Source organism: Vigna angularis, chromosome 5 (assembly GCF_016808095.1).
Source record: "Vigna angularis cultivar LongXiaoDou No.4 chromosome 5, ASM1680809v1, whole genome shotgun sequence".
NCBI classification, from domain to species: Eukaryota; Viridiplantae; Streptophyta; class Magnoliopsida; order Fabales; family Fabaceae; genus Vigna; species Vigna angularis.
This window is the reverse complement of record NC_068974.1, coordinates 1,402,908-1,430,835: the sequence shown is the minus strand read 5'-3', so window position 1 is coordinate 1,430,835 and position 27,928 is coordinate 1,402,908. Positions and strand designations below refer to the sequence as shown.

The 27,928-nt window shown below is 37.1% G+C and overlaps 3 protein-coding genes across 3 annotated transcripts; 2 read left to right on the top strand and 1 right to left on the bottom strand.

Annotated features, from left to right (window-relative positions):
- Positions 1 to 629: 629 nt before the first annotated feature.
- On the bottom strand, positions 630 to 14,665 carry LOC108340351 (uncharacterized). Its single transcript, XM_017577675.2, has 11 exons — positions 14,451 to 14,665; positions 14,284 to 14,351; positions 12,946 to 13,027; positions 7,572 to 7,655; positions 6,686 to 6,725; positions 5,982 to 6,027; positions 4,637 to 4,695; positions 2,600 to 2,667; positions 2,349 to 2,432; positions 2,201 to 2,265; positions 630 to 1,064 (listed from the first exon to the last, which is right to left on the bottom strand). The coding sequence occupies exons 1-11, from the start codon at positions 14,504 to 14,506 to the stop codon at positions 964 to 966; spliced, it is 753 nt and encodes a 250-aa protein (XP_017433164.1). The 5' UTR covers positions 14,507 to 14,665; the 3' UTR covers positions 630 to 963.
- LOC128196451 (uncharacterized) lies at positions 8,706 to 10,011 on the top strand. Its single transcript, XM_052877339.1, has 2 exons — positions 8,706 to 9,642; positions 9,874 to 10,011. The coding sequence occupies exons 1-2, from the start codon at positions 8,739 to 8,741 to the stop codon at positions 9,909 to 9,911; spliced, it is 942 nt and encodes a 313-aa protein (XP_052733299.1). The 5' UTR covers positions 8,706 to 8,738; the 3' UTR covers positions 9,912 to 10,011.
- Positions 14,666 to 22,792: 8,127 nt separating the features above from the next.
- Positions 22,793 to 26,563, top strand: LOC108340573 (putative disease resistance RPP13-like protein 1). Its single transcript, XM_052877858.1, has one exon. The coding sequence runs from the start codon at positions 23,027 to 23,029 to the stop codon at positions 26,429 to 26,431; it is 3,405 nt and encodes a 1,134-aa protein (XP_052733818.1). The 5' UTR covers positions 22,793 to 23,026; the 3' UTR covers positions 26,432 to 26,563.
- Positions 26,564 to 27,928: the final 1,365 nt, after the last annotated feature.

The window sequence follows — 27,928 nt, the reverse complement described above, 5'->3', positions numbered from 1 at the left end:
CAAGTTGAGATCCTTAGAATTTCCAAATTAATTTGTAATGAAATATAAAATTCAGTAGTATTAAGTAATTGAAATCACGTATCTATCTATATGTGATAGTGGGATTGTTAGATGGAGAAAACTCAATTCTAACACTATTTTCAGTATTTATACAATATATTAATTTTTCAAATAAGATAAAAAGTCAACTTTATAAGATTGATATAAGTGTAGATAATGTATATATACTTTACACATGATTGAAATATAATAAAAAAAAATAGGATAACACTGAGAACTTAAGATATGTAATAATACTTATTTTATATTTATTTTGAGTTTTATTCAGAAATGTGATATATGTGAATCATTTTATTTTTTACTTTCTGTATTTTATAATTTATTTTAAAGGTGTCACATGAAATAAGACAACCCTTTCTCTCAATGTTAATTTCATTGATTGATACACTCACCAACTTAGTAACACCAACTAAATTTAAAAGACTAGTGTCCTATATTGAGGGACTTGAATTAAAAGTAGTGATCATAATTGCAAAATCTTTAAGCTTTGATGGTTTCTCTTCATGTTTTATTTAATAAACTTTACAGTTTAAACTAATGAGAGGAAAAATCTCAATGAATGAAAATCCTAGTGATACAACATCATACACTTCATGCACAAACCATTATAACATGACATACTTCGAATTTTATCATATTTTGAAGTCACATACAAAAATCATGACATCAAAATACGCACATTCACAATAGCTGCTGCATGCGTTTCACATTAAAAATACATCAGACAACCAACTTTTGTCCATTATATATGGTAAAACCAGTTCAGGGTCATGAAGCAGATCATTCTGATATGCAATTTTCATTATTGAGACAACACTATACACATGCAACCTATCGTTTTTCTGTTTGCTCAGCTTTGATGCCCGGAAGCACTTTTAAGGTGTGACAGCTGATCAGCCAAGATCAAGGAAACATACCCTCAAGAAACTCATCTAAGTTATCATCGTCGTCATGGTCATCATCATCATTAATTTTACGACTGGACGAAGTCAAAGCCTTTTTGCCTGTAAATACATTGTCAAGAAAGTTTAAGTTTGTAACTACAATTAAATTTAAGGACAATATTTCAGAAGCATATAAAGGTTTTGCAAACATTTGGATGGAGCAATAGAGAAGCAAGTCAAGCAGACAGTGAGCTTTTCATTCATCATGCTTAAACACAGATGAATCACATTTCCCTAGAATCACCATTCAAATCAGAGAAAAGATGTATGTTTTAATTTGACCAATTGCTACCAGTCAAATTTTTTACCCTATTAGAACAAGGTGTCATGTCATTATAGCGATCAGAAACTAGTCCCAATGTTTTTCATTTCCAGAAAAATGCTTTTAAACAGTTTTCCAACCAAGCTGCTCATTAGACATTAGACATGTCTTAATTTACAACAAGATTAATTATAACAAGTGGACAAGCTTTGAGAAAGAGGCTAAAGATAATGACCAAAGATTAGGCAAATATTCTAAGAGTAGAAGCTACAATACAATAACCTCATATCCACATACATTTTGAAAGCTTGGCAAATCCCCTCTAATGTTTTCCTTTCAAGTACAATTCAATTGCATTTTAAGAAAATAGGATGGAAAATTAATCATTACAAAACCAAACAAGCCTACTAAAAGATATGAAACGCATTGTCAGTCTTCGTTAAATAAATTAGAGTATCAAGCACAACAATTGGTGCATTACATATTTGGTTATGCTTAGATGAATCAACAGGAATGGAATGTGTTAAGGCCACAGAAGTGAAGGCCCCAATCGAGAATGCGGAGCATTTGCAGGTGCAACCAAATTAGGGGCATAAGATTTGGCAAGTATATTGAAGAAGGGGTGGGAGAGAAATCTATGGGAATGAGAGAACCTATCACATGTAATGAGTATGACAAGGTAGTGGCAAGAGAGGGAAAGAGGCTTAGCATTCTATTATTTTTCTTTCGGTTGAAAGCTGAGCACAGGTGCTGTACACTCTGAAGGAACTGGACTCTGCTATACATGTGGGAAAACTCTCTAATCTTTCTCATACAAATGATAAATTACCCAAGTCGATTCTTCAACATTAATAAATTATAAATCAAAAACACAGATTTTCATGCCAATATGTAAAACTGGAACTGAACTTATAAAGGTAGTGTAAGTTCAAACCTTTTCTCTTTCTCTCGTCGCTTTCTTGGTAATCATCTAGATCATCATCACTCTTTGAACGATTCCTATAAATAAAAGAACTTAATCTCCACTTCTTCTAGCCAAAAAGAGGGGGGAAAAGTATGATCAGGGAGAGCATTGTTCTTACCTCTTTCGCCTATCTTGATCTTGTTGCCTTTTTTCTAACTGCTCCTTTTCTTTCTTCCTCTTATAGTTGAGTTTGCATGCACATCTATTAAAAAATAACCAAGAAAAAAATGAAATACAAAGTTGATTTTTGCACAACCTTCAATGAGTAAAAAGTCACACAAAACCCTTAATAGCACAAGTACTAACATTCGGTATGGAAGAAAGACAACGGCATATACACAAAACCAGCATTGGCACACACTGACTCACCGCTCACATGTTACCAACTTAACTAGGGCTTGTTTGTTTTCTCCAGCTTCAAAGTAACAAAAGTTCACCTGTAATATGGAGCAAATAGAATAAAGCATTGGAAACACGTGATAAGATATTCACAAATTAATCTCCTTGGCCCTCAAACATAACAAAGCTGCTTATAGAATAATCAACAAAGAAGTCTGTTGAGAGAAAAAAAAATATAAGCATACGCAGAAAAACACATATCTCAACTATACCAATGGATCCAACATTTATACTTACAGAATGTATAGAATAAATCAAACATATAATGTTCATAATTAGAGGTGTGTTCATAACATATTATCATTGATTGAAATATATTAAGAATCACAAAATTAAAAGTGGAACTAATAAAATTGGGAGCGGGATCCAAATAATTTAATTATTCCCAGTTCATTTCAACCAATTAAAGAGTGTATCCGAAAGTGTTATTAGTGTTTCTCTTTTGGGATTATATTAACATGATACAATGTGTTAGCAAAATGATAAACAAGTTTTGATGATGTCCAAATCAAGTCAAGAAGTATCAAGTTTCAAGAAGATCATTTGAAGACTTGTATTATTATATAAAGCTTTTGTAGTAATTGTAATTAAGTGTTTAGGACTTAGATTCTTAGTAGTTTTTGGTTCCATGTGCTTTCATAGTTCAAATTTGATGTTTAGAGTAAAAAATGTACTGCATTAATCAATTAAGAGTAATAATCGATTAAATCGATAGGAGCTGAAAAACTCTAGCTGGCTTCGTAAAAATCGATTAAAACTTACTTTAATCGATTAGTTAATCGATTAAAATGTAAATTAATCATTAAAAGTGACCGTTGGAGTTTTCTAGCCGTTAAAATTAGCCGTTGCACTCGTTTTAATTGATTAACAATGATATTAATCGATTAAAAGCATTAAATGGCTAGAAACGAAGAACGGAAGAGTATTTGCTTGAGTCTATAAATAGGCTCTCATTTTCCATCAACAGAAACTCTTCCCTTGTGCTTTAGTACTTAGAAATCATTGAGATTTGTGTGTTCTTGTTCGGCTTGTGAAACTCGTGTCTGTGGAACTAGTGAAGTGCTGCTGCGGTGACAGAGGAAATAGACTGTTCATCCTTAGTGTGTCTAAGGAGGTGTTCGGAAGAGGAAGTTCATCCTTCGTGAAGTATTCGGAGGAAGTGTTTCATCCTTTGTGAAGACTCAAAGGAGGTGCAGGTTCATCTCTTGTGGTCTCAAGGGAGGTGATCTAAACTTTTACAAATTGTTTCTTTGTGATTGTAATTTGTAATCGTTTTGTGAGTAGTGAACTGTTTATCTTGTTTTGAGATAAGCGACTGGACGTAGGATTGGTAAGATCCTTATCAGGATAAAATCATCTGTGCAAATTTCTCTCAACTTTACTCTTGTTATTCATTTATATTATCTGCTTAGTAAGTAAAATTGAGAAGAAATTTAAAAGGTACACGTTCGTATTAAAAACCCTCTTGGTTTGTTATCCCATGCTAACCATTCCGCTGCTGCTACTCTGACACAATGAACTAAGACACTTGCACGAAAACTAGACATGATGCTAAAAAATGCATATTTCGACTACACCCATGGATTCAACATTTATATTGATATAATTCATATAATAAAGCAAACATATATTATTCCTAATTAGAAGAGTGTTTATGAACACATTTCTTTCACACTATCATGGGTTGAAATTTATCAGAACCACTATTGTAAGTGGAGTGGAACTAAAGAAATTGGGAACAGAACCCACAAATGTCATGATCCCCAATAAACTTCAATCAATGATGAAGAGTTTATTTGAGAGTGTGTAATTAGTGTTTCTCTTTCTAATTATTTATGACCATTCCAAAACACTTGCACTGAAACCAAACATAGTAAACAGCATAACACAATACAAAACAAAGACAAAACATATAAAATAACAAATCCTTTACCTACTAGGTAGGATCAATTGACGCAATTAGACTACCCAAAGCCAATTGTTTAGTTATCAGCATAAAATGCTTACCTCGTAGCTTGTTAAACCATCTTTCTCATTGCAATGCTTGTTACCACATATGAACTGGCCTGGAAAGTTGCATTACCAATCAATTTTAAGTCTGAGAAGGATTCCAAACAGAACAAATGAAAACAACTACTTTTTTCTCACTCTATTGTGGATAAAATTTGAAACCAGGTTTAGTAAATATAAAATATTTAGAGCCGTATTGTCCCTTCTCTTGTGTCACCTTTTATCCCACACTCAGTATATTAAAAAAATTATAAATCTTTTGTGATGTTCTGCTCCTTTAGTTTTGCAAAGCAAACTCTCATGGAGGATAGTAATGTCTTTTCAAAGGTTCTTTCCATTCTTATGTTTACCCATGCTATCTCCAATTTAAAGGTTAAACTTGGCACTTTGCTATGAGTGAGCGGGCTGGTTTAAAAGTAAAGAACTGATATATTTTTTACCTGTGTGAAGTAGTGAAGGCAGCTGGTTGTGAGGTTCTAAAACTGTGTTGACTTCGGAGTTACTTAGTTTAATCCTAAAGCTGCTTCTTAATCTTATGGAAGTGGATGGTAATTTACCCTCATCCAGACCTGTTTTGTATTACATTTTCATCTACTATCCTTTGCTTGGTGATGAGGTGTGAACAAACACAGAAGAGACCATTTTGTAAGTTAGGACACAGGAGATCTGTTGCAGGCCCAAGAATGAAGGTGGATTAGGACTTGAAATTTGATGTCTTAAAAGAAGTTTCTTCTTCCCCAAGTTGTTCTTTTTAAAAATTAAATAAATAAGAGTTTCCGCGACAATTTAGAGAATTAAAGATGTAAACACAAAGCCAACAAGTCCGCAAAGAAAGTAATATCATCAATAGAGCATGCTTTAAAAGCCAACAAATTCTACTTCACATTTCAAATTTTTTTTCTAAGAGGGTCTGTTTTTCTATTAAAAGGCTTCAGTTGAACAATTGGCCACTCTAAAGATTAGTTTATAAAACGAATAACATTTATCTGCCTGTAAAAAGTAGGTGAAGTGAAACTAAATTAAACTTAAATAAATTAGACATTAATTAACGAATAACATTTAATTTCCTGTACAAAGTAGGTGAAGTGAAACTAAATTAAACTTAAATACATTAGACATTAATTTTTAACCAACAAGTTTCTCTTCTTGCTAGCAATTTGATAAGATCTTGCGTATTATGGGGTGTCAAAGCCCACATCAAGCAGTATGGGATATTTGGTGAAGTATTTAAGTGTTTGGTCATTACCCCTATAGCTAGCTTTTGGAGGTGAGTTCCGCTAGTGTTTGGGTACTTACCCAATTTATATTAAAATACTATAGCCAGTGAAATAACTTTTGATACCTTTGCCAGACATGACTTCCTTCTCTGTCCTCCACCTGAGGCCAATCTAAAAAGAAAAATGCAATTTATCAGCATAACATTAATGATGTACTCTACTTAAAATGTGTTTCTAGACTTCATAAAATCCCTCGATCACCAAGACCCCATGAAAAACATATAAAGAAAACACCTCTTCTTTAACTCAAAATTTTAAGCAGTTTACTTTACAAAATAATAATGCAAAATAGCTTTTGATACTTTCAGAAAAAGATTACGATGCTTTTTCACAGGAATCTATGAATATAGTTGAGCCAGTAAGATATAAGGTATAATGACTACCGACTAGTGGCAGCTCAACAACGTGTTCAGGCAAAAAGGTGGAGAAATAGATCAAAAATTATTGCCCATAGGTGCCAGAGTGATTTACCAAAACCAAAATAAAATGATTAAACCATTATTTTATATGTCCAAAGAGAAAGGGTCAGCATCATTCAAGCCCTCAATAGATTGAATCCTTCTGTACACTTTGCTACATCTGGAAAAATACAGAATGGAAATATTAACTTTCAGGAAGTAAACTGATGCAAAAAATTGTCAGGGGCTCAAATTGATACTGACCATATCTCTTGAAGACCAAACTAGAGTTTCAGTCACAAGAATAAGCACAAAAGATTGCCAAATTTAGCAATCCGAAAAGATATATTCTAAAAGTAATGAATAATTACCTTACCACTCTTGTATTGTGACATGTCAGCTAGGCAGTATCTTGAAAGGATTAAGGTACAGGCAAACAAGTACAACAAAATTCAATAGCCCTAAAATTAGTTGGTTAATGCAAGGTGGTAAACCATGATAAAAACAAATAAATATCAGTATTTTCCCATCAACAAACTCCAGGCCAAAACTACTTTTGGGTAATATTCACAAATGAAGTCAGAAAAAGATTTATCAAATAAAAATTCACAAATGTCTGGTATACTAGGTACAAAGTAAAAAAGCTCCAAGTTGTTAAGGCGAGAAAGAGATAAATCATTGGGAGAAACAAAAGGACAGACTGCTCTATAGAATGGCCCCAATAAGTTCAGGTTCCAAAGGGAAATGCCTTGTAGTTATGGAAGGACAGATCATATATGTAATTAATGATAGTATTTCCTTAGTCTCATTTGCCATGATGCCATCAAAAAGAGATTGCAGATTTAGTTCAATTATTTAGGGAAAAAACGAAACGAAAACAAAATTTACTCTAGAGAACAAAAATATCAAGATTTAAATATACAGGACAAATGAAGGTAAGTACTTAGACTCCAGTCCACAACTGTCATTCCCATATTGGTATGAGTCAGAAGCAATGTCAATCATAAACTTCTTATTCCTTTCATGTAAGTTATTTTATATAAAATGCTCAATGGAAGAGGGACCAAGTTGGTAAATTGGATGCAAAATCTAATCCATAGAAATCTCTAAATCTCTTACATGTGCTTTGTTCTCTTACATGTGATTTGTTCGTATTCCAAAACCAAATGCTAATATTACATAAATAAACAAAAGAAACCATCACTCCTACCATATAAATAGTACTACTAAAATAATGGACATGTTTGCAAAGGATACTCCTTAAAAAGCTTGTCATAATAACGCTTGACTAGCCTTTGTTCCCACGATGGATTCATATCATCTTCCTCTGACCGAATGAATCTTGCAATATTTGGATTAGCAACATTAAAATTCTGACACAGATAAATAAATTGAGAGAAGAGATGATAATGCAGGAAGGTAAAATTCGTTCCCAATAATAAAAAAGAAATTCATCTTCATAAGGTAAGATTCAAAAGTATCTTATGTAGGGTAAAAAATTCAGATTCACAATACTTTCAATGGAGTTGAACACACATGAAATCACAGAAACCCATTACGCTATTGCTAGGAAAAGGCTGATTTCATACGAGGGTCAAATATAAGTAGGGCATCCCGTACTCCTCTGATCATGATTTCACTCGCATAGCTAGGTAAAATCACATAAAAGTTTTAAGAATGTTAGAATATTGGTTTATGGGTGAGTGTGTATGAGCTGTGTGTGAGTGTGTATGAGTGTGTATGAGTTGTGTGTGAGTTGTATTAAGTGGGTTACAACTAGAGAGCACTCTCTCTAGTTCTATAAATGTAAGCTTAAGAGTAGAAATGAAATAAGTCTTTGAGAAACATTTTTTCTCTCTTTTAGATCTCAAGTTGGTATCAGAGCGGGTTCATCCTGCTCTGGTTTCCGTGTGTTGTTCACCAGCACGGTCACTGCTGGTCGCACCTGTCCGGTGCCGTTCGTCGTTGTCTGCGGCTGTCTCGCCACTATTTGCAGCTGTCAACTGCAATTTCAAGTTTTTCAACTTGGCCGCCATCCTGGTATCTGTCCGCTACCGTCTGCCGCTATCCGCCGCCGACCGCCGCCGTCCGCCGCCACTGTTCCGCCCGGCGACCACTGGATCTGGTTCGCCTCTGCACGCGACAGCCAACCATGCCGGTGGGTTCGCCTGATTCTCCTCCACGCTCCGTCACGCGCCACCTCTTTGTGCGCTGCGAATAGGCGCGTGCTGTCCACGCGCCGCCCTCTGCTCACCAGAAAGTTTCCACGCCACCTCCATAGCCGTCGCCCTCAGCTCCTCTGTCCATTTTGACCCTCAAAATCTTACTTTGGTGGGTCCAGAAGCTCCCTTTTAAGAAAACCTTAAGAAACCTTTCTCTGGAAGTCCCTCAATCACTTCCGAAAAGCTAAATGGAAAGAATTATATGTCTTGGTCTGCTGCTGTAGAAATGTGGTTCCTTGGTCAAGGACGTTATGACCACCTTGAGCAGGATGGGAGTCAAGTACCTTCTGACATAGCTGAACAATGGAAACAAGCTGATTTTCAATTGTGTGCCCTCTTGTGGCAATCTGTGGAACCCCGACTTTTGATATCTCTTAGAGCCTTCAAGACATGTCACACTTTTTGGAAGAAAGCTCAAAGCATTTATGCTAATGATATTCAACGTCTCTATGATACCGCAAACAAGCTCGCCTGTCTCAAAATGACAGACCATGATATGGTCTCCTTCATGACTGAAGCCCAAGCAGCTGTGGAAGAATTGAGAATGTTCTTGGAAGTGGAATCTTCGGAAGATATCAAAAAGAAGCTTGACAAGTATTATATGGTGATGATCCTCCGTGCTTTGCATCCAGATTTGAATCACATCAGAGATCAACTTCTGACAAGTCATGAAGTCCCTTCTATGGAAGCCTTAACCACACGTCTTCTTCGTGTTCCTGTGCCTCAGTCTCAGGAAGCTCATGAAACAATAGCACCATCTCTCATGGTTGCCACGCGAGGAAGAGGAGGACGTGGAACTAGAGGAGGAGGACGTGGAGGTCGGGGAAATCAACAGTGCTCTTACTGTAAGAGGATGGGTCACATCCGAGAAAACTGCTACTCCTTGCATGGCTTTCCTTCAAAAACTGCCAATATATCTCAGGCTGAAACTTCCACTTCCAACTCCAAGTTTACTGAGGAAGAGTATCAAGAGTATCTGCGCTTAAAGTCTAACAGCTTGGCACAATCATCTCAGTCCTCAAGTACGTCCACAGCTTGCATTTCTCAATCCATGGCAGGTCCAAATTCATGGGTAATTGACTCGGGTGCTTCTGATCACATTTCTGGTAATACCTCATTGTTCTCAAATCTTTCCCTTCAAGAAAAACCTCATTTCATTACCCTTGCAAATGGCTCTAAGTTCAAAGGGAGTCGGTCAAGTTTCCCTGTCTCCTTCTCTAACTCTGAAATCCGTTCTTTTTGTACCTAACTGTCCATTCAATTTAATTTCCCTAAGTCAGTTAACCAAAATACTAAATTGTTCAATAACGTTTGATTCAAAATCTTTTGTTATACAGGAGCGTGGCTCGGGGAGACAGATTGGAGAAGGATATGAAGCTGGAGGTTTATACCATTTTGGATTTCGTCCACGGGTATCTTGTGTTGCTGCTCTTCCCCCTAAAGTGTTACATGATCGGTTTGGCCATCCTAACTTGTCAAAATTAAAAAAAGATGTGTCCTGAACTTAGTGGTCTTCAGACCTTAGAATGTGAGTCCTGTCAACTAGGAAAACATGTTAGATCTGTCTTCCCTAAAAGATCTCAATCAATGTGTACTTCTAGTTTTTCTATTATTCATTCTGATGTCTGGGGACCTAGTCGCGTCTCTTCTTTTGGTTTTCGGTATTTTGTTACCTTTATTGATGAGTATTCTAGATGTACTTGGGTTTATCTGATGAAAGATCGCTCTGAATTGTTACCCATTTTCACATCCTTTTTGAATGAAATCAAGAACCAATTTGGTCAAGTAATTAAAGTCTTAAGAAGTGATAACGCTAAAGAGTATTTCTCATCAACTTTTTCTTCACTTCTTAGCTCCCATGGTATTTTACATCAGTCCACTTGTCCTCATACACCCCAACAAAATGGTATAGCCGAAAGAAAAAATAGACACTTGGTTGAAACGGCTCGTACCCTTTTGCTTGGTGCTCATATTCCTGTTCATCACTGGGGGGATGCCATCTTAACTGCATGTTTTCTTATTAATAGGATGCCCTCCTCCTCTCTCAATAATAAAGTTCCTTTCTCCATTCTCTTTCCCAATGACCCTCTCTTTCACACCTCTCCTCGAGTCTTTGGTTGTGTTTGTTTTGTTCACGACATGTCTCCGGGGCTCGACAAGCTCTCGGCTCGTGCGATCAAATGTGTCTTTTTGGGCTATTCTCGACTTCAAAAAGGGTATCGATGTTACTCTCCTGAAACCAAAAAGTACTACATGTCTGCTAATGTTACCTTCTTTGAACAGACACCTTTCTTCTCTCCATCTGTTCAAGATGTTCACATCCTCCACCAAGTACTCCCTCTTCCAGTGGTTGAGTCTAATATCTCCAATACCTCTGTCAATCCAAGTCATACCCAAGGTCCTCCCGAACCTTCCTCTCCACATACTGATATCCTTGGACACAGTACCCCGATGGATAATCCTCTTCCAGAAAATGGTGGATCTCCTTCTTCAGATTCTTCTCCATCACCATCTCCTGTCACGCCTCCTGGTGAAGATGATTCTGGTTGGCCCATTGCTCTCAGAAAAGGTACTCGTTCCACTCGAAACCCTCATCCCATTTATAATTTTCTTAGTTATCACAGAGTGTCGCCCTCTTTTTATTCACTTTTATCCTCAGTATCTTCTGTGGTTATTCCTAAAAGTGTGAAAGAAGCACTTGATCATCCTGGATGGCGACAAGCAATGATTGAAGAAATGCAGGCTCTTGACCACAGTCATACTTGGGAGCTTGTGCCACTTCCCCCAGGCAAAAAGGCTGTTGGTTGTCGATGGGTATATGCAATTAAAGTCGGTCCTAATGGTGACATTGATAGACTCAAAGCTCGATTGGTTGCAAAAGGGTACACTCAGGTTTATGGTCTTGATTATTGTGATACCTTTTCTCCCGTGGCAAAGATGACTACCATTCGATTGTTCTTTGCAATGGCAGCCATTCGTCATTGGCAACTTCATCAATTGGATATCAAAAATGCCTTTCTCCATGGTGATCTTGAGGAAGAAGTTTATATGGAGCAACCTCCATTGGCAACTTCATCAATTAGACATTTCCAAACCAAGGATCTTGGGAGCCTCAAATACTTCCTAGGCATTGAAGTAGCTCAGTCAAAAGATGGAGTTGTAATCTCCCAAAGGAAGTATGCTCTGGATATTTTGCAAGAAACAGGCATGATTGATTGTAGACCGGTTGATAGCCCTATGGATCCAAATCAAAAATTAACAACAGAAGAAGGTGAGTTATTCTCCGACCCAGAGAGATATAGGAGCTAGTTGGAAAACTAATCTATCTTACTATTACAAGGCCGGATCTATCTTTTGCAGTTGGAGTGGTTAGTCAGTTCATGCAAGCTCCATGTGTTGGCCATTGGAATGCTATCATTCGCATTCTAAGGTATCTAAAAAAGGCTCCTGGGCAAGGGCTGTTATACGAAGAAAAAGGAAGCCTTCAGGTATCAGGATATTGTGATGCTGATTGGGCAGGTTCTCCTATTGATAGACGATCTACTACTGGATATTGTGTTTTCCTTGGAGGAAACATTATCTCATGGAAAAGTAAGAAACAAAATGTAGTGGCTCGATCAACAGCTGAAGCTGAATATAGGGCAATGGCTTCATTAACATGTGAACTTATATGGATGAAGCAGTTCCTTCAAGAACTTAACTTCTGTGACATCCAGAGTATGAAGATGTATTGTGATAACCAAGCTGCTCTTCACATTGCATCAAATCCAGTGTTTCACGAGAGAACCAAACATATAGAAATTGACTGTCATTTTGTTCGGGAAAAATTATTGTCAAAAGAAATATGTACTGAGTTTGTTGGATCAAATGACCAACTTGCAGATATGTTGACTAAGTCATTAAGGGGACCTCGGATTGAGTTTATTTGTTCCAAGCTTGGCACATACAATTTGTATACTCCAGCTTGAGGGGGAGTGTTAGAATATTGGTTTATGGGTGAGTGTGTATGAGCTGTGTGTGAGTGTGTATGAGTGTGTATGAGTTGTGTGTGAGTTGTATTAAGTGGGTTACAACTAGAGAGCACTCTCTCTATTTCTATAAATGTAAGCTTAAGAGTAGAAATGAAATAAGTCTTTGAGAAACATTTTTTCTCTCTTTTAGATCTCAAGTAAGAAAACACATGGAAATGTTGTAGATGCTATCATAAAAGAAATCTCGAAGATAAAAGGGATAGCCACTAAATGTGAAAAAGGAGTAAGGAAAATAATAGAAATTTAACTGGAAAAAGTAAGGAGGGCAGGCTTATTTCTTATTGTAAAACAAGAGAAGAAAAACTAAGCCAAGGCAACAGTTTCAAGGAAACAAACTCCACCAGCTTTAGCTTAAATAAGGCAATATAACAAGCTTACCTGTATCCTTCTCTCAGTGTATCTTGATCTGTTTTAATAGGCAACTTCAAGTTTGAAGGTCGTTCTTTTCCATAAAAATTAACTGTAGTTACAAAGAGAGAAAATCTAAGAAGAAATTCTGGATGAGAAAGAATACAGTTAAACCAAAGAAAAACTAAGCTGAAATTTCACCAAAAACTGAAGTATTCTCTAGCAGGACCTAGATGGTAAATAACTACAAGCAGATAAACAGAAAATAATTCAGTAAACTACAGTAGATGATAACATCCGTCATGGCAACAGCAGTAGAATAAGCCCTATTCTCAGTAGTTTGGGGTTAGTTACCCCAATTAAACAATTTCGTTGTAGTTTTCAAGAAAATTAAATTACCCAAAAGGCAATTCCGATCAAGGTATCATTTTATTAGTTATTTATCGCTCCATCAAATTTCCAACAGGTCACTGGAAACAAACAAAACAAAGCTGCCAACACATTCTGATCACCAACACAAGGAACAAAGAAGAATACAAACAAACTTGTCTACCGCTACTCCTTTTGCTCTGAATTAGCAGAACTTGCTAGTAACAAAAGAAAAAAATCAGTGGTACGTGCAAAGATGGGTATTTTTAAAGATACAGATCCTCTGAAGTGACCAAGGTACAGTAATCTGATGATAGAAATGAACTGTTAATATATTAATATATTCATGATTTCTTATGCATGTGAGCCATAACAAGTACATCAACAGCTGATTTCCTCATCAACAATCCAGATTACTTTGCTCACATTTCACTTTAGAGAAATTAGATCCATACTTCAATACTAGTATCAGGATGATTGTAGCCTCCTTCCAACTCAGTGGAGGAAACTGTTCATCATCCATTCGCTATAGGACATTATTATATGAACCAGCCAAATAGACAACTATGAATTTGTTCAGTTCCTTACAGTCCATCAACCCTAAACAAAACCATTTCTATCACGAAACGAAACTTCTTCGAAAGAACTTTGATTTTATTTTTGAGGTAACCTAAGTATTCAATAATAAATGATTAAAGCTTTCATAACATAATTAAACACATGTAAGGATGATTGTAGCCTCCTTTCATCTCAGTGGAGGAAACTGTTCATCACCCATTTGCTATAGGACATTGTTATAAGGAACCAACCACTTCAACAGGCATAAATATGTTCAGATCCTTATTGTCCATCAACGCTAAACAAAACTACAATTGTTATACCAAACCAAAACAACATTCATCAAGAAACAGGAATTTTTTCAACAGTACTTTATTTAAAAAAAAAACTAATAATAATAATAATAATATATGATTAAAGATTTTGTTGCAGAAACATTACCGTAATCATTGATGAATTTTTTGTGACGGTCGTATGCACTGAGGCCTCGAATATGCCACTGATACTGCCTGCGATTCCAATTAGGATAAAGTTAGGTTTATCAAAATAGAATTCGCCCGAATCCAAACGAATCAAATTATTATTGAAAAAAAAAAAACAGTGCTTACTGCTTTCTCTCTTCTTTGTCGAAAATGGTGGATTTGAGGGACCCAAACGATGCCATGGTTATGAGAACAAGAAAAATGAAGTAAAGCAATTGGAATTTTGTTTCCTTTGCTTTGCCCTTTCCCTGTGAAGGCAAAACAACCCTCAAATTGGGTTTCCTCACTTCTGCAACCCTTAACTCTAACCCTTTTCTTATTTAATTTAAATATTTTTTATAATAATCTCCCTAATGACAAATTTTTTTCACTTGATAACACCGCGAAATCTTCTCAGATAAATACAAAAGAAATTAATTCACAAAAAACATACAACCTTTTTTAAACACGGTTGAATCGTGTAAGTATTGAAAAGAACAGTTTCTTCTTATATCTCCAAAACCCCTCTTGCACAATCATATAAAAAAAATCAATTTCTGTTTTTTTTAATTATATAATTTGAAAATAAAATATAACTAGCATAAGTTGAGTAAGATTAAGAAAAAAATAGATTAAATTATACAATTTAAAAGCTTTTAAAAAAGAAATAGATGGTACATGGGGTCAAGAATCACAGTTAACACTCATTCATATTTTTTTTGTGTCAATCTTCTAACATCGTCTTAAGTCTATGTTATAGGGTTATCTTTAGTTTATTTTCTTTAATTTCCAAATCGAATGGTGAGTACTTGTTAAAAGCACTCAGACGCTTAAGTCAATTAAATGTATCTGATCAATTATTATAGTAAACTTTTAAATTTGCAATAAATGCAATCGCCTACTTTCTTACCTTATCTCTATATTTATAAGTTTTCAAGTGAACTTTTAATTAGAATTTGCCTAATCATGACCAAAAAAGGCCCAAAAGTCAAAAAGTGTGTTTTACCTGTAAATATGTTGGATTTGTAATGTTGACGTCTAATAGTAGAATCATTGATCAACTTATTGAGAAGACGTTCGATTGACAGAAACATGGGAATGGATCGGGGCTTCCAACGCTCTTTTAGAAACATTGATCGTTCAATCAATGAGATTCAGTTGGTCATACAATACATAGGCTCCCCCAAGTCCGGGCCAAGAATAACTCATAAAGGGGTTTGTAGAGTTGGTGGGTTTCGAACGCTCTCTCGATGGTTTCTCGTGGTTGTTCGGTCTCCTTTTATTTTTTTTAAAAAAGTGGCCATTGGTTGGATGGCGCGAAGCACCTTGTTTCCCGTGCTTGGTAGAAGTTACAAGGTCGCCTGATCTGGACCGTTAGATCTCGCTAAATCCAACGTCGTGGAACGTGCTAGGGCCCACAACCTGATGGCTATAAATAAGGTAGGTCTCCTCCATCATTTTCACCATACATATCTAACTATCTATGCATACCGAATGTTCTTTCTTTTCTAGGCAATAATGTTAATTGTCAACTTGTCTTCGTTTGAGGAGTCTTCGGAGAGGGATGGACGAGGTTATGGCGATGGTGCCTTCCCTTCGACAACACCAGGGTCTACCTCCTCCTCAATCTTCGAGTCAACCGAGCGAGATGAAGGTTCGGTCGACAACATAGCTAGTATAGATGAAAATAAGGTCGCACAATACAGGGCGTTGAACTACGTTTATTGGGGAGTGGAGATCGATGACACCATTGAGGGCGTGGAGCTTCATGAGGCACTCTCGGTCATACCAGGTTATGATTGGAATCTCGTGACATAAGGAAGTATGTGACATTCTTTTGAATAAGGGCCCATTTGGAGGATTGGGTCGAGCGAAACTACATTTTGAAGTTTATAGAGTTCGGCCCTCTCTCTAAGTTGATGGTGTGTAAAGGGAACGAGCGGGTGTTTCACGGGAAAGGTGATAGTCGTGATGACTTCTTCTTTTCCTACACCTTCCCCTTCAAAGAAAGGATTCTAGCCCACCCCAACTGTTTCCTAGAGGGGTCATCAGCCACAAGTTCTGCATTGGGCACAAGACTAACTTCTATCTGGCTACTGACGAGAAGAACATGCTAGAACAGATGTTCGGGCAACCAATGGCAGACACGACCCTTGAACTCAGTGCTCGGGCTACTATACTCAACTGACATCTTGCTTATGCTTGGGACTAGGGTTTAATTGTTAAACTTCAATCTCAACTGTCTGAGGCGTAAGATTTGATCAATGGGCTGCGTGTGGAGCTGACCACGGCCCATTCGGGTTTGAGGCCAAGCAAGAGAAGTCTGACCTTCTTTTCCAAGAGGGTCGACGATTGATGTAGGACGCCACTGAGGCTGATTGTGTTCTTCAACAAAAATATGATGACTTAGGCGAGGAAAACTGCAATTTGAAGGCACAAATGACTAAGTTGTCCAATTGTAATGGCAAGCTTCTCGAGGAAGATGGCTAAGGAGAGGGACACGCTTGCTGCCCGCACCGAGGAGTTGTTCGTCCAAGTCTGAGAGATGAATGAGGTGATCTACATTGAGCATCGTTCAGGGTTTGAGAAGGCCTTTTGCTAGATAACCTTTTTGTTTAATGTCTCTACCGAGGGATTTAGTTTTGACTTCATGAGGGATGTTTATAATGGCAACCTGGTGCCGATCAATGAGATACTTGATGAAGACATTGAGGGTGAGGTGGCGACAGGCACGAGTTCCGCTCGGGCTAAGGAGGGACAAGCTAAAAAGATAGTCGAGGATATCATAGTCGATATTGTAGACTAGGTCTTACATTAAGCTGAAGTACATATGTTTATGTATTTTTTTATGGTGATCCATCAGCAAACAATCCTTAGGATATGTTTACCTACCTATCGCCTAATACCCATTATAGACCTCTTTTGACTCATTTAATGAATATAATTATCTTTTGTTTTCAATTTTCACTAGCCTTTATTTTTTAAGTTGTCACTGCTCAGCTTGCGCTTAGACCGTGCGGTTAATTATCTTGTAGATTGATTAGAATTTGTTGTTGAGTGCATGAGAAGAGTTCCTCGTTGCTTGGTTAATTTTAGGGACTCGTTTAGAACATTTCTTAGATGTGCGATTTTTGATGCGACGAGAGTTCACTAAGAATGTTCTTCGCCAATTAGTTGGTGCTAGGAGTTCACCTGGAATGTTACCTAGACTTGTGATTTTTGATGCGGCGAGAGTTCACTAAGAACATTCCTTGTGGATCGGTTGGTGCTAGGAGTTCACTTGGAACGTTCACTAGACTTGTCATTTTTTATGCAACGAGAGTTCATTAAGAACATTCCTCACCGATCGGTTGGTGCTAGGAGTTCACTTGGAACGTTCCCTAGACTTGTGATTTTTTATGCAACGAGAGTTCACAAAGAACGGGCCTCGCCGATCAGTTAACACTAAGAGTTCACTTGGAATGTTCCCTAGACTTGTGATTTTTTATGCAATGACAATTCACTAAGAATGTTCCTCTCCTATCGGTTGGCGCTAGGAGTTCACTTGGAACGTTCACTCGCACTCTTATTTATAGATCTTAACTCTTTTACTGTTAACACAATTAGGATCTTGCCACTTGTCCGTAAATTTCACACTCAAGATCTAGATAAGATCACTGGTGCCCACCGTGGGCTCTTCCCCTGCCTCACATTCTCATAGTGACCACTAGCCAATAACGACAACACTACATCTTACGTCAATCCTCACACAACACCATAAAGATCCAACACTGACAATAACATGTTAAGATAACACCCTACGCGCCCAATAAATCAACCTGCAGGAGCTTTAACCGACCAAGAGAGCAAAAATCCATCTCCTTAGTCTCAACCTTTAGCCATCACGGAGACGAAGGCACAAGTGCTTGGAGGTTCTTTCGTGTAAGGTGCGACGATCGTCAGCTATGGCCACCTCTATCCAACAAGAACCTCTATCTTTCGTTTTCTTCCCCTCTTGAAACCTAGATTAGAGGTCACCATGAGATCAGTAGGATGTCTCCACCTTGAATCTCAACAACGACCTCATTTCCATGACCCTAGTCGCAAAGCTCGACCAACCGAGCTTCACAGCCCGACAACCCATCAAAAGTCCAGTAAAGGTCAGGATTGACCTCCTCAATGCTAGACTTTGAGAGAACAACATGGTAGACATGACCTCGGCCTCAGAGCTCAACCTGAAGAGGATGAACTCGGCCCATTAGCTTGGTCGATAAACATGACCTCAGCCTCAGAGCTCGACCTAAAAAGGATAAACTAGGCCCTTAGCTCAATCGGCAGATACGACCTCGGCCTTAGAGCGTAGTCTATAGAAGAAGAACTCAGCCCGTAGAGGATGAACTTGGCCTCACAGCTTGCCCTGCAAAAGGATGAACACGATCTGCATAGTGCGATCTCAACCTCGAAGCTTGCCCTGCAAAGATAGAAACAAACTGATAGAAATGTCACAAGCTACACCGCCCAACCAATGTTGCTATCTATAGAACTGAGCCTATAAGTTAGAAGAGCTCTAAGGAAAGCTTGGAGAACCATGAAGTAAAAGCATATTACAAATAATCATTTGTATCTACTCGTTTCTTTTAGATGTATTTTCAATTTATATTTGTTTCTTATAACCAAGACCACTAACATGGCACTAAAAAGGAGGTAATTAAGTTACTAGATTATAGGCTTAATATCTATTTTGGTCCCTATTTTCACCAGTTTTGTTCAAAGTAGTCCTCGACCTTTTTTGGGTATCAAAATGGTCCTAACTTTTGTAATTTTTGTTCAATTTGGTCGTTTTCTATAATGACGTTTAAATGCTTAACGACACAATGTCCACGTGAGCCATTACTGAATGAAGTGTAACTTTTTAACATATGTGGCAACTGTCCAATGAGGGACTGCCACGTGGCAGTTTAATCTTCAGCCGAAATTTAGGGTTTTACTGTGGTGGAGGTTGTTATTCGAAAGACGCAGGAGACCACGACAAGTGCTTGAATAAACTCGCGATTCATCGTGATGTGGTGGAATGTTTTGTGAATTTGGGATAAAAATGGCTTTATGATTTAGACAAACTCTTTTTTTCCTTTGTAGGTTTACATGTTGCAATGATGAACACGATGGTTTTGTGATTTGAGTTTTCTAATTTGTGATGGTTGCTGATTTTTAGTTTTGCGTTTCTCTATTTGTAGGTTTGAGGTGAAGATGATTGCCCATGATGGTGCTGTGTTGTCATGTGGTGGTTGACGAAGATGGAAACAGGTGGAGAAGATCTTGCGATTTAGGGTTTGTGATTTGGGATTTCACGGTGCTCTCTAACTGCTGTAGTGGCTGTCGTGGTGGTTAATGAAGGTTTCATGTTTTCACGTTCTCTAGTGTGACGGGGTTCAAACAAACCTGGGTTTGGGTTTTCAAATGCACGTTGCTCGAGGGTGTTCGATGAAAATGAATAGGCTCGCGGTGGTTGTTGCTCGTTGATTTGTGAGGTTGAAGGAGATGATGGTGGTGGGTTCTGATGATTGATGACTTTTGTTGTTGTCTGATGATGGGGTGATTGTTCTGATGGTGGCTTGGGTTTTGGGTGGTGAGAGTTGAAGATGATGATGTGGCCACATTCAATTACCAAGTTTTCACGTCAACCTTTGTTTAAGTTGCCATGTATGTCAAAGAGTTACAACTTATTCATAATGGCTCACGTGGACACTATGTCGTTAACGATTTAGACGTCGTTATATAAAAAGACCAAATTCAACAAAAATAACAAAAATTGAGACCACTTTGAACAAAACTGACGAAAATAGAGATTAAAATAAGTATCAAGCCTAGATTGTAAGACCACGAATTTGACACCCAAAATAAAGATCCAGGTTGTAACGGAAGAATCATTCATCTAGGAAACCTACAAAGCAAAGCATCAAAACAATGAAAGAGATGTCGAGCTGCAATCGACAACTCGAAACACCAAACTAGACACAAAGGAAGCTTGGTATTCTAGAGCATAATAATCAACTCATACCTATCCGAGTATAAGGGGAGGACATAATGCACTCACCATCCTAGAGCATGAACAAGGCACTGCCACAGAGCACAACCATCAAATGGCCATAGAGCATGGCCAACAGACGACCTAGCTTCCAAAAAGCACAACTTGGCTACGAATCCCGACCATCAGAAAGTATAGCTTGGTCGTGAAGCTTGACCACCCGAGCTCGGCTACCAGAGAACACAGTTCGTCCACGAACCCAAACCATCAAAGAGTAAAAGCATGTCCTTAAAGCCCAACCATTGGTGAACAAAGCCTGGTCTCCAAGCTCGACCACCAGAAAACTAAGTTTGGCTATGGAGCTCGGCCAGCAAAAGATTGGATTCCACTAATAGATGCGAGCCAACTCGACAAACGACTTCGGGGAAAGCAAGCTACAAATGAAGCTCGACACAAGGGAATCTTGGTGTCAGACATCCCCTTGACAAGTACAAGATCAACTCGACACCTATATGAGTATTGAAGGAGTATAGAATGCAATAACCATCTTGACTTTGAGACATCATCAAAACTTCTATACTTCATCTTTATGCTAACAATTATGTCATAGGAGACTTGTCATAATATATGTTTATTAATTTGATATCCGACATACTATGTTTAAATCCTTACTCGCATTTTCTCTCAAGCATTTCATTTTTCCTCTTCGTGTTGTCTCTTAAGTAATTCACAATTCAAGCTTCCTCTATCAACTTGAATTCTCGCTAACTCTATTATTGTGTCTTGCATTCTCACAACTTCTATCGTGGTTTTCTTCTTCCATTATTGCATTCTCGCGAAGAGGTAAGTTATTAAACTCTAAAATATTGTATTCAAACTCGTTTCAATTTCCTATGGTTTATAGTCATTCTTATGGGTAAACGATTGGAAGAATCTGCGAGAGGTTGCCATAGGAGATATGACTGGGGTTGACATGGATGTGGGTGCTCACATTTCCTAGGAGATCACCCCTATTGCTGATAACGATCTTTGCAAGCTTGGTTTTCCTGCCTTGATCACTACACTTTGCAAAGATTGGGGTGTACCTTTGGACTCCACTATGCGCCTCAACTCCAGTCAACTTTAAATAAGAAGTTCTTTGCTAAGAACTGTGTTAACTGGCTGAATAGTTAGCTTTGAATCCTCTACCTGAATAGTTAGCTTTGAATCCTCTACCTGAATAGTTAGCTTTGAATCCTCTACCTGTACCTCGAAGTGGCAGTTCTTCTTGTTGTTCTCGTGCTTCATCTTTCTTTGAGGTTACTTTTCAGACTGCCATGAATATGATGCTTGCTCTACAGGTATACATGAGGTTACAGAACCAGACTCTTCGACAAGGTCAAGTTTCCATCATGGATGACTTGCATCAATTATCTCTTAGACTTCTTGATTTGTTTGGTAATTCACTTATGTTTGGGAACCCGTTTGCGGCTCAGATTCCTTGACATGAGGGCAGACCTACATCTCATTAGGAAGGGGGTTGATGCACATGTTGTTGATGAGGATACTAATGGTGATGATGATGATGATGAGTAGTACGAAGACCAACCACAGGATCTTGACCCAACTTGGAGTCAGTGGTCACAGGGACAACAACATGAAGGTCAATCTAGATGGAAACCTTGGTCATAATGATTTCTTAGTTTTTGTTATGTAGTTGTTTATACATTGTGTTTTGGATTAGGAAGTTTTATTTGTTTAGATGTAAAATCATTCTGATATTTGGTTCTAATGACTTTGCCTTTTCTTGGGTCATTTGTTTGCATTTATGAAATGAGGAAACATGTGAATGTGATTTTGGTTGCAAAATGACTCATAGCTTATCTTAGTGCTTGAATATGACCCAATGACCAGATATATTTGAGTGTTTGAGAGATTGTGTTAGATACGGAGAGAGATATTTTAGAAGCTTGTTTTCTATATGAAATTAATTTTTTCATTATCCTTTAAACGCATACACACATATTTTTAAGTAATAATTTTCAAAAACGTATGGTTTTAGGAAAAAATGACTGTTGCATATTTCAACCACATATATCTAAGTTGCTTTCCCACCATAAACAAAATTTAGTTTCGGTATAAGTTAAAATAAAAACTTACAGAAATTATTATAACGAGAAGAGAAAGAAAAAAGAAGAAAGAATTATGTAGAAAGATAAATATTAATTTTTATTACATGAGAAACAACAAGCATTTATGTACGTCATGGGATACATGAGAACGTACCGAAGAAGAGATAAAACGTTAAGTTACGTGATAGTTATGTAGAAATAATTATAAATTAATTTACTCCATTCACTCGAAGAAATAATCATTCTCTTTTTTTCTTGTTTCTACTCCATTCACTCGAAGACATGGAGGATGGGGTTGCGATTCACTTTCAAGTGTTGTACCTAATAATTGACAATTCTTAGATAGTATAGGAAAAGTTGGAAACCTACACCTTAACACAACCACTCATTCATTGATGGTAGTGGAGTACAACATGTGAATGACAGTGCTGTCGGAAGACTTAATAATCTTTATTGGTTGTTGACGAAAAAGTTCAAACTTAATTCAAGGCCATCATTCAAAAATTACCTTATTAACATTATTTCCATTGCACTGCACCTAGTCAAAGGCATAAGCTTCACTTCAAATCTCACAGTTTCATTCATCCTCTCTCTTCCCTATTGTTATCATGGCAGCAGAAATGGTTACCGGTGTTCTTGTTTCTACTTTTCTCCGGAGGACAATCGACACTTTGGCTTCTCGACTTTACGACATATTTCATCAAGAAAACCACAAGAAGCAACTCAGCAACTTGAAGATGAAGCTGCTAGCCATTGATGTTGTGGCGTTTGAAGCAGAACAAAAGCAGTTCACAGATCCACGTGTCAGAGATTGGCTTCTCAGGGCCAAAGATGTTGTGATTGATGCAGAAGATCTCTTGGATGAGATAGATTATGAACTCTCCAAAACCCAAGTGCAAGCTGAGTCTCAGAGTGCATCTAAGAAGGTGTGGAATTCCCTCGACTCTTCTTTCTTTGAAATTGAATTTGATTCCATGAGGGAAAAAGTCATTGAGGACCTAGAAGAACTTGCAATCGAAAGCGATCTTCTAGGTTTGAAAAAGGGTGGTGGTGTTGGGGTTGGATCAGGATCCGGTAGTAAAGTAACACATACATCTTTGCCAAATGACAGTGTTATCTTTGGCAGAGATGATGACAAAGAATTTGTCCTTAACTGGCTCACATCGGACACTCACAACAGCCTATCTATACTTTCTATTGTGGGCATGGGTGGGATGGGTAAGACCTCTCTTGCCCAACATGTATTCAACGACCCAAGGCTTGAAGAAGCTAACTTTGATACTAAAGTTTGGGTCAGTGTTCCACAGGAATTTGATGTTCTCAAAGTATCAAGAGCAATTCTTGACACAATAACTGGTTCCACTGATCATAGCATACAGCAGGAAGTAATTCAGAAAAGACTGAAAGAAGAACTTATGGGAAAGAAATTTCTTCTCGTTTTGGATGATGTTTGGAACGAAAGACCATCTAAATGGGAAGATGTGCAGAAGCCCTTAGTTTTCGGAGGCAAGGGCAGTAGAATTCTTGTCACTACACGGAGTGAGAAGGTTGCTGTTACCATGCGATCAGAAAAGCGCCTCCTGCAGGTATTAGAAAAAGATTATTGTTGGGACTTGTTCGCAAAGCATGCATTCGAAAATGGTAATCCCCAACCAGACTCAGACTTCATAGAGATTGGTAAGAAGATAGTTGAAAAATGTAATGGACTTCCTTTAGCCTTAAAAACTATGGGAAGTTTATTATACAATAAATCATCTCTTTCGGAATGGAAAAGTATTATGAAGAGTGAGATATGGGATTTTTCAGAAAATGAAAGTGATATACTCCCTGCTTTAAGACTGAGCTATTTCCACCTTCCTTCTCATCTGAAGAAATGCTTTGCTTTTTGTGCCTTATTTCCCAAAGGTTATTGGTTTCACAAGGAGTGGTTAATTGAATTGTGGATGGCTGAAAATTTCCTAGAAAACCCTCTACAGAAAAAGAGTCCTAAAGAAGTTGGTGAAGAATATTGCAATGATCTATTATCTTGGTCCTTCTTTCAACAGTCAAGATTCGTAGAGAGGGGTTTTATCATGCATGACCTTCTAAATGATTTGGCAAAATACGTCTGTGAAGACATATGCATAAGGTTAGGAGTTGATGAACCAAAAGGTATACCCAAAACAACCCGTCATTGTTCATTTTCAGACTCAAGTTTTGATGGGTTTGGGAGTTCGATTGATACTCAAAAGTTGCATACATTTATGCCAACAAGGTTGAGTTTGGGTTGGGGTCGGGATTGCAAGATGTCCATAGATGACTTGTTCTCCAGATTTAAGTTAATACGTGTCTTATCTTTGTGTAATTGTCGTAGCCTTACGGAGGTGCCTAAATCTGTAGGAAATCTTAAGCATCTTCGTTCATTAGATCTATCCTTCACTAAAATAGAAAAACTACCCGACTCAATAAGTTTACTCTACAAGTTGCAAATACTGCAGCTGAACTGTTGTCGAAAATTAAAGGAGCTTCCCCCATGTTTACATCAACTCGACAATCTGCGTCGTCTTGAATTAGTAGGTATTGAAGTGAAAAATTGGGGAGCATATGTGGGAAAGCTGAAGAATGTTCAAGTATCTGTAAGGGCAATTGATGTTGAGAAAATTCTCAATTTTCAGCAATTAGGAGAACTCGATCTTCATGGAAGTCTAACAATTGATGATCTGCAGAATATTGAGAATCCCTCCTATGCATTAGAAGTTGATTTGAAGAACAAACCACACCTTGTGGAACTACGGTTAGAATGGAATTTCGTTGGCAGCTCCTCTGTTGATTCGGAAAAAGCTGAGGATGTAATTGAGAATCTACGTCCTTCAAAATATTTGAAAGGGTTGTCAATAAGGAACTATATTGGTAAACAATTTCCAGATTGGTTACTTCATAATTCATTACCGAATCTGGTGTCCTTAAAGTTGGAGGGATGTGAATCTTGCCAACGTTTACCTCCGCTTGGACTTATTCTATTTCTCAAGCACTTGAGCATTGCAGGACTTGATGGGATAGTGAGTATTGATGCTGATTTTCATGGGAACAACTCTTCTTCGTTTAAATCCCTTGAAACATTGTATTTCTCCGATATGAGGCAATGGGAAAAGTGGGACTGCCAAGCTGTGACAGGTGCTTTTCCATGTCTACAAGATTTTTCAATAAAGTATTGTCCCAAGCTGAAAGGACACCTGCCAAAGTTTGTTGCTTTAAAAGCTCTAATAGTGATTCACTGCGAACAACTTGAAGCTTTGATTGTCAGTGCTGTAAGAGTTGAAGAGTTGTCCATTTGTTCACCTCGGGAGTCAATAAGTGATGACTGTGTCTCTCTAAGGATCTTTCCACTTGACTTCTTCCCAACAACACTCCTGACTCTTGAACTCATTGGATTTCCTAATCTACAGATGATTTCACAGAATCATGTTCACAATCATCTCTGGCATCTGAAAATCAAAGAGTGCCCTAAATTTGAATCATTGCCTGCAAACATGCATATGCTGCTTCCATCTCTCTCAACGCTAGTGATAGAAGAGTGTCCAAGACTTGAGTCGTTCTCTGAAGGAGGTTTGCCATTAAATCTAAAATACATCAGACTCAATAATTGCTTTAGACTTGTTGGCTCACTCAAAAGAGCTTTAGGAGACAGTCCTTCGTTGAGAAGTTTAACGGTTGAAAAAGTAGAGGCGGAATGTTTTCCTGATGAAGGTTTGCTTCCACTCTGTCTTTCTGAACTAACAATAGAAGATTGTCAAAATCTAAAAAAACTGAACTACAAGGGTCTCTTAGAACTCTCATCTCTTCGATCACTGAGCCTTCGTAAATGTCCCAACCTCCAATGCTTACCAGAGGAGGGTCTTCCCAAATCAATTTTAGATCTTAGTATAATCAACTGTCCTTTGCTGGAACAGCGATGCAACAAAGAAGGAGGCGAAGACTGGGAAAAGATTTCTGACATTCCAGATGTATTTATATCGGGTAACGAATTCTTTTAATTATGTTTAATGGTAGGGATAGTTTAATAGTGGTGTATGAACTACTTTTCCTGTTGGTAGTCCTTTCATGTAACAAATTACACTTCCATGAAATTTTTTTAACACTATAATTATGAAGCCTCTATTTCTTTATTCATTATTAGGTTTAGAACAAATTCTGATATAGCAGATCTATTTACTGTAAACTTAAAGTCTGTCTATCACTTTTATTTTAAACACTTAATTAAATGCAATAATGCTAAAGCCTAAATAAATTTTAAGTTCCTAATATTATTTTTGTAAATGAAATACATAATAAATTATTAAAATAAATTTAACTCCTTTTGTGCTAATTGTGCTTTTGCCCATATTTATTTTACAATCGTGTTTAGTGAATTACGTTTTAAAATAAAGCACTTGGTTGCATTTTTCATTTATCATACGTACAACCTCTTTTCATGACTGATGTAACAGCATCACTGCTGCCTATGTGGTATAAGTATGCAATTGTTGATCAATGATTATTCTTTTAAAAAACTTTGAATTAGCATGGGTTTGTCTTTCCTGGTTCAAATTATTCATAAATTCAAATTATTCAGAAATCAAAATTAATGTTATGCATAGACTTGTCTTTCCTGAAAGTTTTTTTCCAATAATGATTGACATTTTAATTGTGATTTCCTTGGTTCATTCTAAAACTTAAGACACTACATATTTAAAACGAGCATCATCTTTATAGATGCATGCGTGAGGCTTTGTTAATAAATTTTTGGGTATGATCCAATGTGGGAAATTGATTTTTCCACCCAATGGTTTTTTCCTCTATCTCCATGAGAATGTTGAAAAATTCTAGAATACTCAAACTTCAGATTTGTGAACTGTAAAACCAGAAACAATCTGCAATATATCTATAAATTCAAAAAAAGTATTCTAATATATTTTATATATTTATTCTAGATTATATAATTTAGTTTACATTTTCAAATATGAAAATATATTCTTGATTTTTTTTACATAATTCATAAATTTATTTTAATTGTATAATCTACTATGTATTTTTGAATTTGAAAATTTAATAACATGTACAATTCAAAATATAGTTGTAAATTATCTAATAATCTATTTCATATGGTTTAATCTAGAATATATTTATGAATTATATAACTTATAATATATTTCTAGATATAAAAATATATGGGTTAAATATATTTTTTGTCCCTTAAGTATCACTGATTTTCTTGGTTTTAGTTCCTACTTAAAACTTTGATGGCTTTTAGTGCTCATAGTATTGAAACATGTAATATTAGTCCTTAAAAGTGGACGACGTCAACTTTTTGTTGATCTGGTAAATGGCGAGGCCAGCTCTTCTACCAGCTTCCGTCTTAAGTATCTGCCACGTTGCTTGTTTAATTTGTGGAATGAGATTAAGTAGCTAAAAACAACAATTTTGAGAATTTTGAGAATGGTCACCCAGGTTACCACAGTTGGCTCCTACATTTCAAGTTTCTATACAAAATC